The sequence below is a fragment of the Acanthochromis polyacanthus genome, chromosome 7 (genome assembly GCF_021347895.1).
Source record: "Acanthochromis polyacanthus isolate Apoly-LR-REF ecotype Palm Island chromosome 7, KAUST_Apoly_ChrSc, whole genome shotgun sequence".
NCBI classification, from domain to species: Eukaryota; Metazoa; Chordata; class Actinopteri; family Pomacentridae; genus Acanthochromis; species Acanthochromis polyacanthus.
In genome coordinates, this window is record NC_067119.1 from 31092303 (window position 1) to 31106935 (window position 14633).

The 14633-nt window shown below is 39.8% G+C and overlaps 1 protein-coding gene across 1 annotated transcript in view; it reads left to right on the forward strand.

The window, feature by feature from the left end:
• The window catches only part of zdhhc8b (zinc finger DHHC-type palmitoyltransferase 8b), a 98923-nt gene that overhangs the window by 70825 nt on the left and 13465 nt on the right, over nucleotides 1–14633 (forward strand). Inside the window, exons 2-4 of the mRNA XM_022192803.2 lie at nucleotides 6736–6857; nucleotides 11809–11966; nucleotides 12705–12877. Of these exons, the coding sequence (XP_022048495.1) occupies nucleotides 6736–6857; nucleotides 11809–11966; nucleotides 12705–12877 (453 nt within the window). The remainder of the gene's footprint in view (nucleotides 1–6735; nucleotides 6858–11808; nucleotides 11967–12704; nucleotides 12878–14633) is intronic.

A 14633-nucleotide genomic window follows, 5' to 3' on the forward strand; every position in this document is an offset into this window, starting at 1 on the left:
GTGTCCAGGATTTTTTTTCTGGGAAAGACAGCTGGGTTATCGTTACCAGAAAGCCGGGGTGTTGTCTCTAATCTTAATACTCAACCAGAGACGTCCCTGCTGCTGCAGAGACTGCACAGGCTATCAAATAAACTCAGATGCCATTGCCAGGTCCCTGAGCTGACACTGGATGAAGGTTAGAGTCTGTCTGCTTCTGCCTGTATGTATTGAATTATTTCATTCTGTCTCGGGGTACAGATCAGATACAGCACCATCGTTGTCCCGATTCAATTAATATTATTTTTGGCTTCCTCTTTTTGTTGTCAGTGATTATTAGTGGACATGAATTGACCAGAAAAGGAAGGAAAAGGAAAGCATTATTTAAAGCTGCATCAAATTATTTATTTGGTTATTTATTTTTCTACTTTTAACTTATTGTCTTTTCTTGTCCACTGGGTCACCATGCCTCCTAACAATCATGATCCTATACAGCTAAACTGCATTCTCAATTACGCTTTAAAGAATAAAATTCTGCCAGATTACATTTGTAGGGACTCATCACCCTGGTAACCTAGAAAATGTTGGAGAAGCTACAAACATGTTGCATAAGGGCCGCATTTTAACCCAAACCATGTTTCACAAACATACCCAAGTAATTTAGGTGCCTGAGCCTAACCATACAGCAATAACTAAAGTTAAATATAAGAATAATGGTCCTCCAGTAAACCTCAGTCTCCTGGGTGAAAGTTCTGTTGCAAACTTACCTCCGCCTCCCAGCCAACCTCCTGAAACAGACTTTGTGGCTCTTTCAGACTGGAAGCTTTCCTGCTACATCATAGCGCTACGTTTGACGGGAGAAAATGCGTTTCTTTGAGAACATAAAAGAAAAAGTTGTGCAGAATCGTCATTTTTAGGAGACAGAGTTGCAATGAGACAAGCTATAAACAGTTCATCAACATATTAACACCTCTTAAAGTTGTTGTGGTGAAGTTGTTGGCAGCACAGTTCTTCTGACCACCCACCGAACAGAAGCCCAATATGGACCCTCCTTAGTCCTGCTGTGCCTGGAGAGGATGGTGATGAGAGTCTAAACCAAGACGTTAAAGCTACAGGGACAACAATAAAACCCAAATAGCTGAAAGAGTTAAAAACGTACCTCAGAGCCGAGCAGAATGAAGTGACAGATTCTGATTATTTATCATTACAAACATCTCCTAGAACATGAGTCACAGTCATTTGATCTGTGGTTAATGTGAAAATATTGACTGGGGCAGCTTTAAAAACAATTTCCCAGAGTATCATCCTCCTGTTTATCAAAATGCAAAAAGGGTGACAGTATCTTGTAATTTTAATGGAATTTTTCTATTCTGTTGTATTCACAAAGCAGATGACCTGCTCATAGCAATGATTTCACCAGTTTTTATTGACTTCCAATTAAAAATACAGCTCAGCAATAAAACTGGGCAGGCACAGAATGTTTTCACTCTGAGCATGGTTTCATTAAATCAGGAACTTTATGTCACATGTCAGATTTTCAGTGGAGTACACCATCTTCAAGCTGTGTCATTTTTAAAGTGGTAAATCTGCATTAAGACTATAAACTCATTTACACTTAAAGAATGCATATGTATGGAGACAAAGCTGCTGAGTGGAAGGCGTGTCCTGCCCAGTATTGATCTGACTGAGGCTAGTAAGGAGGCGGTTTGTTGCTGTGCCAACCTGAAGAGCACACTGTGGATTATTCCTTTTTAATCTCTTGTTTTCCCTTCGTTCTCATCCTCTTCTCAGTCAGGAGATGAAATGTGATTTTCAATTCCACTTCCATAGCATGAATGTTGTCCTTCCGCCTCTGTCGCACGGCCTCTTTGAAGTATTCGGGGCCCTGCAAGCTGGCGTTTTAAATGCTGACTGTTCTGGCTGGAGGGTGCCCGCTTGGTTTACTCTCCAGCTCCTTTCTACAGGCATTTTAATTATCGCAAAGAATCCAGGCCTCTCTTCCATTTTGGCCGGCGTCAGGACTTTATGTTAGGACAAAACCAAGCTCATTACATTACTGCACTTTTGGCAGCTGAGGCTCCTTCAGCTTCATAAACTTTGTCCAAACTTTGTGACAAGCTGAAGGCTTTTCTGCCCCAGTTGAGGTATCACGGTTACACAAGCAGTAAAAGTAGCTTGTAAACAGAGTTGATAAGCGCTCAGTGGTTATTTGTTACTCCCACACAATTAACCAGTGTCTGTGTCCTTAATTAGACTTTCTCTCAGTCACATTTTCCTCCCACGTCATCAGCTCCCAGACTCCTGAAATGGGTGCTGTCAGCGGCACTCCATTTTCTTTCCCTCCTCTTTCTATCGGGCTCGGCGGTATCACACTGTTGGCAAAAATACATGATCCTTTGACAGGCAAGTAAATTGGGATTTTGTAAGACGGTGCTGCTGCGTGCTATTGCTTGTCTTTGATCAATTTTTTGGAGCGTTTGTCTCCTTGTTGCCAAAGCAGTGATGACACAGCACGGTAGTACTCACTACAGTCTGCTGAGCAAATAGCAATTTCTCTAAATTGTGCTTTGATGTTGCTTCTTGTAAGAGTAGATACGCATCATAAAATGAGCTGTTTTTAGAGAGTAGGCAGCAACCAGAACTGAAATTACAAACATTTTAGTCAGAGAGACAGAAATGTTTCTTTATTTTTAGCCAATAAGTTTGACTGATCTGACTGGAAAGCATAATATTATCCTAGGACACACTTTATAGCATTTTTTTATAGAGTTACAGTCCATTCTAAACTGGTAAAACTTTAAAAATGTCATGAAAACACGAGCCAGCAATGAACTGATCCTACTAACAAGGATTGCCTGTGTAGCCTGTTATGTGTTATTTTTCTGTGTTGTGGTGCTTCATTGATAACCAAAAATAGGTAAAAACGCATTGATAAGCCATGCTGTTGCACTGTTTGGCATGTTTTTTTTAAAAAAAATCTTGGGTATCATTTACATTATCAGACTGGCCACATTCTATTTGTAGACATATTGCTTGTGTATAAAACAAATGAATCTCTAAATCCTTGGAAACATGGGGAGGATTCCTTTTTTGAGACAGTGCCATACACTCCTTTACTATAAAGGCTTACTGAATCATCAGTTGTGTAATAATCTGCCACAGAAATCCTCCCATAATAAATGTAGACTTTCCTCCTGTCTTTGTAATGGTTGATAAAATCCACAGTGACCTTTTAGAGGCTTTAGGAAATCATTTAAGGTCTTTATTTTTTAGCTGAGACAGAGTAGGAAGGTTGATAACTGCTGAGAAATGGACTAATGCATTGAATGCAAAAAGAAAGAAAATGTTCAGGAAATTGTCAGTCTGATTTTTCAACACTGCAACTTTTATAATTGTCACAAAAAAAAGCCTCACTTATGCAACATTTTTGTTAATGGAGTTACAAAGTGTCCTCCCTTACAGCTTGCATCTTACAGAAAATATGAATGAGATGAATCAGAAATCAAAACTTTTGTAAAAATGAATTGAAAGAACATATTTAAAGCAGTAATTGATTTACTAAATCTACTGTCAGTTCACAGTTTATTCCTGAAGCATTGATTATACTCCCTTGTGAACACCGCTTTTTGTCATTATAGTACTTTTGTACAGGATTCCAGTTAGAGTGCCATGTTACACGTGTGCAGCAGAAGGTTGTATGTACATATTCCTTGTATACTCACGAGCAGATGCACTATTACCCTTAGGCTGCATGCAGATATTGGTAGAGGAGACTTACCATATTGTCTTGTGAGAAGAAACAGGAGCTCAGCCACTAATAAGTTTATAATATGCTCGTAACGCGTCACAGTGAGAAATACTACAATGTGTGTTACATCAGGTGAAGGAAGTCACCCATGATCTCTGCCACTGGTATGTAAAAGTAAGGAAGGATCAAACCCCCAGTAGCTCTAACAAAGCTGTGGACCGGTGCTGACTGGTTGTGTTAGAGGCCTCCTCATCCCGGTTAGCGGATCTCTATTCTCCGTTAGCGGCTCTCTACGGCCCCGGCTCTGAATAATTCAACAAAGCAAAAGAGGGCTGGAGGAGCAGTGGAGGAGATGTGGATTGAAGAGGATCTCGGGCCACGAATACCAGGAAATTGACTTTTTGAATCAGAATTTGCCATGGAGGCTTGTTTGGAGGTTTTAGTGTGCGTATCTAGAATGTGTCCAAAGTGAGGGTCTGTCTTCCAAACATCCTGCTCCTTCTCCTGTGAGACATGTCATTAATTTATAAACCTCCTCCAAGTCTCTGACCTGCAGTATGTCTGACTGTGGACATTACCACTTCTTCATTCTGAGGGTGTTTCCTCTCTGGAGAAACCACACAAACAGTTGGCCGGAATGAAATCGGCCTACGATGTCTTGACATTTGAGTCCAGGTGATTGAGTAGGGCTGTGGTTGTGATTCAGGTGTCTCCACAGTCGAATATTTCACAGCTTTGGCTGAGTTATGACTCGCAGGCAGTGGAGAAGGTCAGTGTTGACGCAAAATGTTGGTGGAATTTAAAGGAGGTTCTCCTTTGATAACCTCACTGACTGGCCTGACAGGTTTCCAGTGAAGTGGTCGGCCTCTTCTGCCAGCAGAGCAGAGAGTGAAATCAGATGTATGTAATGGCAGATGAGCTGCAGATCAGAGGGAGGCTTTTAATGCGAGAGGAGTTTCCCAGAAGTGAAATTAAAGCTCATCCAGGTTAGGTAAGGTCATATTAAACTACACTGGCAGAAGAGCTTTTGAAATGGTAATGTCAGTGTGTTGGTCGTTGAGCTGATCCAACAGTTTGCTGATATACAGACTCATAAACTACAAGATGGATTTTGCAAAGAGATTCATTGTCCCCAGAAGAGTAACTCTAGTTTTTGATAGCAGGACTTTGTCTCTAGTCCAATTTTTCACTCTATGTACATCAGGGTTTTTTGATGGTGCTTGTTAACTATGTTTATTCTATTTTGTATATTATGGTAGTTTATACTGTGAACTGCTACATTTTTTTTGTTGAATTTGTCGTTGGTTGTGTCATACGTTTGCCATTGAAGCCGTCTTCTGTAACACAAAAGTTCCCAATTTGAGATAAAAATAAAGTAAGTCTATTTGTTATTGTTTTCTTTAAATTATGAAGTTACTTTCCATGTATCAGTTTCTTGTTATTTAGGTTACAGTTTACATTTTGTACTTGTATGTTTTATTTTTTATTTTTATTTTTTTGACACTATTCCTTGGCATCCACTCAGACACTTCACACAAACACTTAGACACTTAGACACTTTGAATTTGTACCTTGTATTCTTTTTTGATTTTTATTTAACTACTAACCTGTGCGTAATTGTGTGTATCGTATCGTATTGTATGTTATCTTATTTCTTCTTATCTTATATTGTCTTGTCTTGTGTTACATTTTGTTTTCTCAAAATATTACAGCGGTGTACCTTAAAACCACTTTCTCAGACCAGTGAAAGGATTTCAGTGCTTACAGAGTAGCAAAGCCACAATCATCCAACAAAAGATCTTCAAACTCTGGTTCAGATGAACCACAGTGTGTAAAATTTCAATGTGATCAAATGAAACCAAACTGACTGCACTAGTCTCAGTATTTAATAGCCACCTCGTATATCCTGCAACTTGCTAATTGCATTGATTTTAATTTGAAATTGATTAATTGGTCAGTCTGGCTTGTGAGTCGACAGTGGCTGTGCACTGATTTGGACTGTGCCACTCAGACTGGGTTAGATTTACCCGCTGAAAAGCGAAACAGTGATTGCTCCTTCATTATTCTAGAATTTCTAGATGACGCTCAGTTGGAGACAAAGTCGTATTGATTGTCTGGCAGATCCCTATTCAAATATCACCAGGGGGAAAGTTCATAATGGACAAGGGTGACATCATTTGTGCCACAAATTCAATTCCGTTGATTGAACATTTATCTGTGACTGTCATTAGCGAGGCCAGAGCCTCAACATCTCACTCACCCAGGCTAGATTGGGTTCCAGTAGCCTTTATATAAATGAGTTTCTTCATAGAGGATTCCAGCCTTTGTTCTCTAAGAATGTCAGCTGTAATAACTTGTGTCAAACGGTTGGTTTTGGCCCAAAACTGTGTGATACAGAAAATTGCTTTATACTGCGCTATTTCTACCACTGAGTCACTTTGGCTTAACCTACATGACTGGGTAGGCTGTAATGAGATGATACACACGCACAGAGGATGTATTTTCTTTGAATAAACACCATGCAAGAAGAGGCAGCAAATCATCTGCAAGGCAGTTTCATGGAAAAGCAGTTTTATTTCCATTAAATGCTTTTATTTTTTTTAAACAGCTAATTTCACATAAAAAAACGCTTCCAGGCCAAGGATCAATCCCTCGGTTAATGGATGCAATAGTAGCTCACATTATGTCGTGGTCATTTGCAGGAAATTAAAGCCCTGCTGGAAACATTGATTCAAAGCGGCTGCTTTATTGTTGTTTTACTTTCTAGCACCATCTACCCTGCTGTCATATTTTTTTTGCAGCCAAGTTTCAAATTATGAATATTCTGCTGTGTTAGAACAGAGTGTGAGGGCTCATTTAAAAGACTGCATTTAACTATTTCATTGTTAGAGAGTTACATGGCTACTGCTCAGACTAGAGCAACAGAAAGACATCTATGATCATTTGTTTAATGTGTGCTTCTCGGCAGGAAGAAAGAATCCTAATTTATGTTCCTTTGTTTGTGTCTCTAGGTGCCCCTGGTTGACAAAGGTAATCTCTCCCGCTGTGCCTCTCTACAATGGCCTGGTCTTCCTCTTCGTTTTGGCCAACTTCAGCATGGCAACCTTCATGGACCCTGGTGTTTACCCCAGAGGTTTGTATGCATGTCTGCGAGGTTTAGATGGAGATGGATGCTGGTGTTTGTCCAGCGTGTGTTCATAATATTGTAAGATTTCTGTGGAAAAGGGGTTTTACTTCCAGAATTAATCTGCCATCTTAAAATATTAGTGTCTGCTATAATGTATATGCTTATAAATATGAGTAATGTTTTTGCCCTGTTGAGTCCCCGTGTAGCAGGCACAGCTTTTAGCAGCACCACATTTATCACAACACCACCCTGCAGTGTTTCACTCCATTATCTGCCTCTTCCAGCCTGTCAAAGTGCACAAGCTCCACATGCAGGATGCTGGTGAAAATTATACAAACCTTTATATTGGAGCAGATACTGAATATCTCTCAACAAGCTGCACTGACTCAGACAGACTCCCTGTCCTCAGCCCTGTCTCTGCTGAGGACAAGAGCTAAAGTAATGATGACTGAACTCTTCCCTGGGGATGTTTGTAAAGCGCTTGTAAATGATAAGCACATGTCGTTAGGAAGCGCTTTTTCTGCTCATAAAGGGGTAATAATCATTAGGTTGTATAAAGTGCAGGTTACCTGCCTACCCAGAGGTCACTGTGGCCTTCTGCTGCCCCGCTGCCTTTTATAGACTCCTGATGGATGAGGCGTTTCCAAAGCTCTTCATGTCGTAGTTCTGAAGGAGCAGACCCAGCAGGGAAGTTTCCAAAAGAAAAGACGGTGCAGCCAATGAGTTGCTCAGAAAATCATTTTGTCATTTAGACTATAAATGTGAGAGTAAAAGCTTGGTGTAGATTAAGATTTTTTTCCCCGCCAGGCAGCTGATAGCACAGTGATTTCTAATCATTTTCGTTTCTGAGGAAACTACAAACTGAGGTGATAGACAGATGAGGAAGATGACTGTGTCTAACAAGATGATGGCATTATAAGCCAAAATGTCAGAAAGTTTAGCAATTTTCGCAATTTTGGGAAATTTTGCAAAAGGCACTGCAGTTTGTAGAATTGAGCCACATTTTTCTCATCCATGGAAAAAGGTTGCTTGGTGGTTAAATGGTGTTTTGCGATTATGTTGGATCCCAGACATCTCAAAATGGTCTCATGTTACTAGTAAATGTGTTTCTGTTGATATGAATATCAAAGTGCAATGTGACTTTTGATTGTTTGGCCAATCAAAATAAGCTTCCACTGAAGTTGTAAATCAGTTTGGTGATGCAGTTTTGTTTTTATTCCATTTAATTTTTATTACATTCAGACACATATGTTGCAAAGGTATTCTCATTTCATCCAAAATATTGTCACACAAATGTGTTAATTAAAGCTGCATTGAAGATATGTTTAAGTCAATGAATTGTGAAATGACTGTGTAAAGCAAATGGAGCTGCTTGTAGTGATACAGCTACAGAGAACTATCACCAAATTCTTGATTTGTTTTAGGGTTTTAGTGCTTTTCAGCTTATTGATTTGGTTTCACAACCTCCAGTTTCACTGTTTTGGTTCAGTTTTCATTCGTGTTTTCTGTTTCAGCTTTTAGCAAACATGCAACAATAAACCCACTGACTGCTGACTGTCCAGTCCCAATCAATGGACAAAATTAGCAACTAGCTGGCAAATATAATAAAACATTTAGAAGCTGGAGAGAGAGTTATGTTTCTGATTCATTAGAGGAGACCAAAACATCTGTTGCAGTGACCAGATACCAACATATGCCACGTTATAACATAGAGTAACTGTTACCCATGTAAACAGGAAATAGATTCTAAAAAATAGCCTCAGCAATATCCTTTATGAAGCAGTGTTTATAGATAGTTTGTTAATAATAGAGAATGTTCGCTATCATAGGCTACTGGACATGTATAAAAAGTGGATGTCCCCTCCAGTTCTGAAATGTGAAACCAGTGCAGAGGTGTCAACAACCAGCAGGGGGCGACTGCTCTGAGTGCAAAAATAGGTCACATCATAATTTATATACAAGTATTTGAGAAAACTGCTCTACTTTTCATTTGATTTCTTACCTCAGGAAACATTTTCCTAATGAGTTTATGGTTTGAATCTCAGGGTTCAACTCCTTCAATAGAGTATGATGTTTATTTGGTAAATAAGCATCATAATAATTGTATTTAGAAGTTATTTTAAATTTACATTTATTTCCATATTTGTGCATTAATCCTGAACATCTGAACTGACACCACACAAGCTAAAATGGGATCTGTTAAGGAAAAGGTTAATTTGCCCCCCTGCCTCGTAAATGTATCAAAATTATACATAAAAAGATGCAGAAAAGTTGTGACAATGCCTCAGCAATAGGGTTCCACCAAACCAAACTCTGCTGTACTGAAGCTGCTGACTGACCTTACATTGTATAAGGTTCAGTGTCTTCAAATATTTTCACAGTAAAGATTCATTTTCACCTCTGTAATTTTTACACTTTGTGAAGTCATTAGACTTTATGTTCGACACCCCTGCTTTAAAGTATGGCTACCTTGTGATAAACAAATCTCAATTTTACTCCGCCAAAGAATGCGGCATACTTGAATCCGTCTGTCTGTGCACAACATTACTCAAGAACGGACAAACAGATTTGTATGAAATTTTCAGGGAAGGTCAGAAATGATACAAGGACCACTTCATTAGATTTTGGCAGTGATGCTGCCTATAGTCTCTTAAAGATTTCTGTATCATTGCGAGATAGTGGCCAGTATGGTGTCACTATAACTATGACAACAAGTGAACACTGTGTCAGCTCCCTGCTGACCATCACAGGATTTCATTCCTACTACAAATCTACAGCCACTTGTCTGTCGGAACTAATACAAGGAACAATTGATTAGATTGTGGGGGTGTTTCCAAGTCCCATCAAGTAATTTCATCCAGTGGAAATGATATAAAGACTGAGCAGCCTTGGTATAGTACTGCACTCTCTGAGTGCTTTTCTTCTTGGGATCTGTAGTGCCCTTGACTGACTGATATCATGGTGACCGTATCAGGTTTTTATATATTCCATCAATATAACACACCAATTAGAGCTGCTTTACAAATATTTCTGGCTTCATTTGATTAGCAAAGCTGCATTTTTTGTAAAGGGTTCAACTTTTCCACTGTACAATGAAGAATTTCTTTCTTCACAAGTCACATAGCCTTGCTGTGACATATGTCTGTCTATTGTGCTCCTCGGCAGCAGACAAACAACAATAAAGAGAATAAAAGACAAGATACTGTATTATGTGACAGTTATAGTCATTGTACTGCTCTCAACAGTAGCTGTCAAGCGATGGATGCAGTAACTATTACCATGTGGAGACTGAGTGATAGAAAGAGCACTTTAAACACCTCTCCACAAAGGTCAACTGTTTGTTCACTACTAACAGCCATTCACCCTGCCCAAGTGTCATTGAACAAAACGAGGAAATTTTTTGTCCTCACTCAGTGCAATTTGTTACGTATGCACATGTATGCTCAGTTTATCCATCCATGAAGGATAACACACTTGTGATTGATAGCGAACACTTGTGCATGCAGACACACACACCGACGCTGCGGTGGAAGCTAAAGTGAGCCATAATTCCAAAGAAAATTGAAAATTACAACCCATAATGTCAATAACGCTGCACCTGACCTTCAAATGAGCAATCATTCAATCAGAGCGAGAGGTAATGAATTCTGTTTGAAGATCGCAGCAGTTTAACATGAATGGTGAAGCCAGGATTAAACCTGAAATGTGTTTGATAGAGGTTCAGGCTGTGCGTGATTATTGTATAGATGCAGTATAGCGGAGGTGACTCACTCTTGAGTGGTGAAAAAAAAAATGAGATAAGTAACTGTAAATAAATAAGTATAGATAGAGATGTAAATAGAGATAGAGATGAAAATATTTCCAGTCAAACTTCATTAGTTTCTTCTATTTCGTGCAAAAAATTGAATGTAAATGAAGTGTATTGTTTTTGCTGTGTAAATCTATATTTTATGAAATCGGCCACAGGTTTGTTTGCTGAGCACTCCTTGTATCAGTCATTTGTAGAAAAGATGCTGTCAGAAGAGATGCAAGTGTAACTGCTGTTAGTGTGTACAGGTTTGGCAGCCGCTTTACCTTTAAAATGTATGTGAATCGACTCGAGAGCCATAATAACAGGGCAATCTCCCACCATGGAACTGTTGGCTTCTTTATTTCTCTCGTTTTCTCTTTTCACTCCATTTTGTTTTCTTTCTTTCTTTCTTTCTTTCTTTCTTTCTCTGTGTGTCTGTGTGTGTCTGTGTGTGTCTGTGTGTGTCTGTGTGTGTCTGTGTGTGTGTGTGTGTGTGTGTGTGTGTGTGTGTGTGTGTTCCACTACCTGGATCTCCCTGCAGTTATTATTGCGCTGCGTGTGAAATTGTTTTCTTGAGTTGGAGCTTGAATCGGTTGAATGTGCTCTTTGATCAGCTAAAAGACTTTTCATTTTCCACTGCAGCTCCAAAGCAAAAAGCTTTTCGTCGCTTGAAAAGTACAAAGCTTCACATAAACAGTTTGACTGACTGCAGAGTCACACCAAGGACAGTGGAAATGCCACTTGTACTCTAACGCTGCTGGCCGGAGGTTGTAGGTTGAGTTGTCTTTTCAGGTGAAATAAAGCAAACCACCAACTCTGACTGACTTTGCCAAGGTTTGATGTTTAGTTTACATGAATGCACAAATTCTGAGAATCTTGGGAAATAAAATCAAGCAGTCACAGTCTTCTTGATAATCAGTTTAATGTTCAAAACAATAAGTCAGATCTTAAAAGATATGTTCATTTTCTAGTGTTTTTACTCTCTCTGCAGACAGCTAACGGCAGGATTGAGATCCATTTAAGGTTCCCCTGTTGTCCCTGTCAAATAGAATCACAAATCAAAACCATGCTTCTTCCTGTGTCTGTGTGTGTGTTTGCACTAAATGTTTTCCTCACATTCCACCATATGCATCTGTGCTCTGTTAATCGTCTCTGTGTGTCCCACAGCGGACGAGGACGAGGACAAGGACGATGATTTCCGTGCGCCGCTCTACAAGAACGTGGAGATCAAGGGCATTCAGGTCCGGATGAAGTGGTGTGCCACCTGTCACTTCTACAGGCCGCCTCGCTGCTCGCATTGCAGCGTCTGTGACAACTGTGTGGAGGTGTGTATCAATAGAGTAGCACAAGTGCAAACAGAGACACTGTGCGGCTCCGGTATACATAAAAATCTACTTATGCACGCTTCAAGGTCAGGCTGAAATATTCTGGCTGTACTAGCTTCTCCAGCAATCTGATGCTGTCGGGTTAGCATCAGTTATATGTTTGATATGGATAATAATGCTGGTTGATTGCACATATTTAGATGTTTTCCATCCTGCCAAGAATTCAAATCTGAGACAAATACTGAATACATAAATATATTTATAGAAATAATGACTTATTATCTGTGTTCTTGGCAAGAGTATTGTCGTCATTAAAGATCATAATTACTGGCATAAATATAAGCTCCTGGCAGCTTTAACTGTAAGCTGCTGTTATCAGTATTCAGACACCTCATACTGGTTTTACACCAAGTAATAGATTCACAATCACACACAGTAGGACAGTAATACACATCTACATGCAGGTCACAATCCTGTTTTCATCTAAATTTTAACTGGAAAAACTGAATGATGAAAGTGGTAAAGAATATAACATATTATTGACACATCAATGTAGGGCTACTAGAGAATCTGACATGTTTTCTTTACATGACAGGAAGTATAAGACATTTGTAGCGATTGTAGTGCTTCAATAAAACACGTATATAAGTTGGCTTTTCTGCCCTCTTTTGTCCTTTAATACCCCACAACTTCATTGAATGCATTTCAGAATAACTCCCTCCCTTCCTCCCTCCTCAGGACTTCGACCATCACTGTCCCTGGGTGAACAACTGCATCGGACGGAGGAACTACCGCTACTTCTTCCTCTTCCTGCTGTCACTCAGCGTTCACATGGTGGGAGTTTTCTCCTTTGGCCTCATCTTTGTCCTCCACCACAGAGAAAGGCTGGGAGCGCTGCACACTACCGTCACGTATCCTTTCGGCCTGAAACAATCTGAACAATTTATATCATAATGATGAGAAATTTTCAAGCAAATGTCTATTACAATAAAACGATGGAGTGATAGATTTTTCTATTTGCTCTGCCAAAACACTTTTCTTGCCATTAATCACTGTCATAAGTCGGAAACAGACCGAGCACTTCTGACTATATTTCACATTTACTCAGGTATTGAATTGGTGACAGTAACCTTCGGTACTCAACAATAAATTTCTTTGCAGCCTTCACTATATACATATACAAAAAAAAATGAGAACGCCCTTGTGCAATATCATTTAAAAGTCAAATAATTTAAAATACAGGCTCGAAGTAGAAACTTAGTGCAGTAAAGGTTTAGACACCGGTGATAACTGACACTAGCTAGAAATCCTGTCATCATTGACAGTAAATAGAGTGAACCTGTAATTTCCAATTAGCCTGAACAGGCGTTGTCTGCATCTCTGCATCATGACTCCACATGGATAAGAACTGACAAAGGAAGTGAAAAATCTGACGTGAGACTTCACGAAGATGGAGAAGAATACAGGAAGGTCAGTGGCCAGCTAGTACACAGTGTAAAGACTGCTGCAGCTGTAATCAGGGGCTATACAGTGATCCGTACTAATAACACTAATAACAAGAAAAGCACTCAGTTCAGTACTCCACCAAGGCTGCTCAGTCATTGTATCATTTCTGATGGCAGAAATCTAAAAAAAAAAAAAAGTTGTGGCAGAACTCATGGCACCATAGAATGTGGCCATTTAATACAGATGTACCCACAAACAAAATGATGTTGCGCTGAGCACAGGCATGTGTTACGCATGTGTACGTTATGTACGGATACAGAATTGCGTGGCCTAAATATATAGTGGATGGTGGGAATTGATGGGGCTCAGAAACACCCTCACAATTTAATCAGTTGTTCTTTGGATGGTTTCTGACAGAGAAGTCCCAATACGTCTGCAGCAGCTGATTTGTAGTGGGATTGCAATCATGTGATCATATGTAGCGTTTATATGGGGTGGCTGTGGATCAGGTGGTATAAGCGGGTCGTCCAGTGATCGAAAGGTCGGCGGTTTGATTCCCGCTCTCGCCTAGTCATGTGCTGTTGTGTCCTTGGGCAAGACACTTCGCCCACCTTGCCTCCAGTGCTGCTCTCACACTGGTGTATGAATGCGTGTGAATGTTGGTTGAATAGTAGGCGCGGATTGGCAGCCACGCTCCCGTCAGTCTGCCCCAGGGCAGCTGTGGCTACAAATGTAGCCTACCACCACCAGAGTGAGAATGTGTGAGTGAATGAATAATAGGTCCATTGTGAAACGCTTTGAGTGGCCAAAAAAGCGCTATATAAATCTAATCCATTATTATTATTATTCACTTGTTGTCATAGTTACAGTGATGCCGTGCTGCTATCTTGAAATGATACAGAAATCTTTAACAAATCCATGGATCCAGATTATTAGCTGCATCGCTGCCCAAATCTAATCGGGTGGTCCTTGTGTGATTTCTGACCTTCCCTGAAAATTTTATCCAAATCCATTAGTCCGTTTTTGAGTAATGTTGCACGCAGACGGAATAACAGACGGAAGGACAAACCTACGCGATCGTCACATAACTCCATCGCGTTACTTGGCGAAGTAATAATGCCAATCTGTATGGACGCTTTTCAAGAAAAAAAAACTTTGCTAGTTCCTTGGAACAAAACTGCAAGAAAGAACATTAAAAAAAGCCTGGTGAGTATCGAAGGT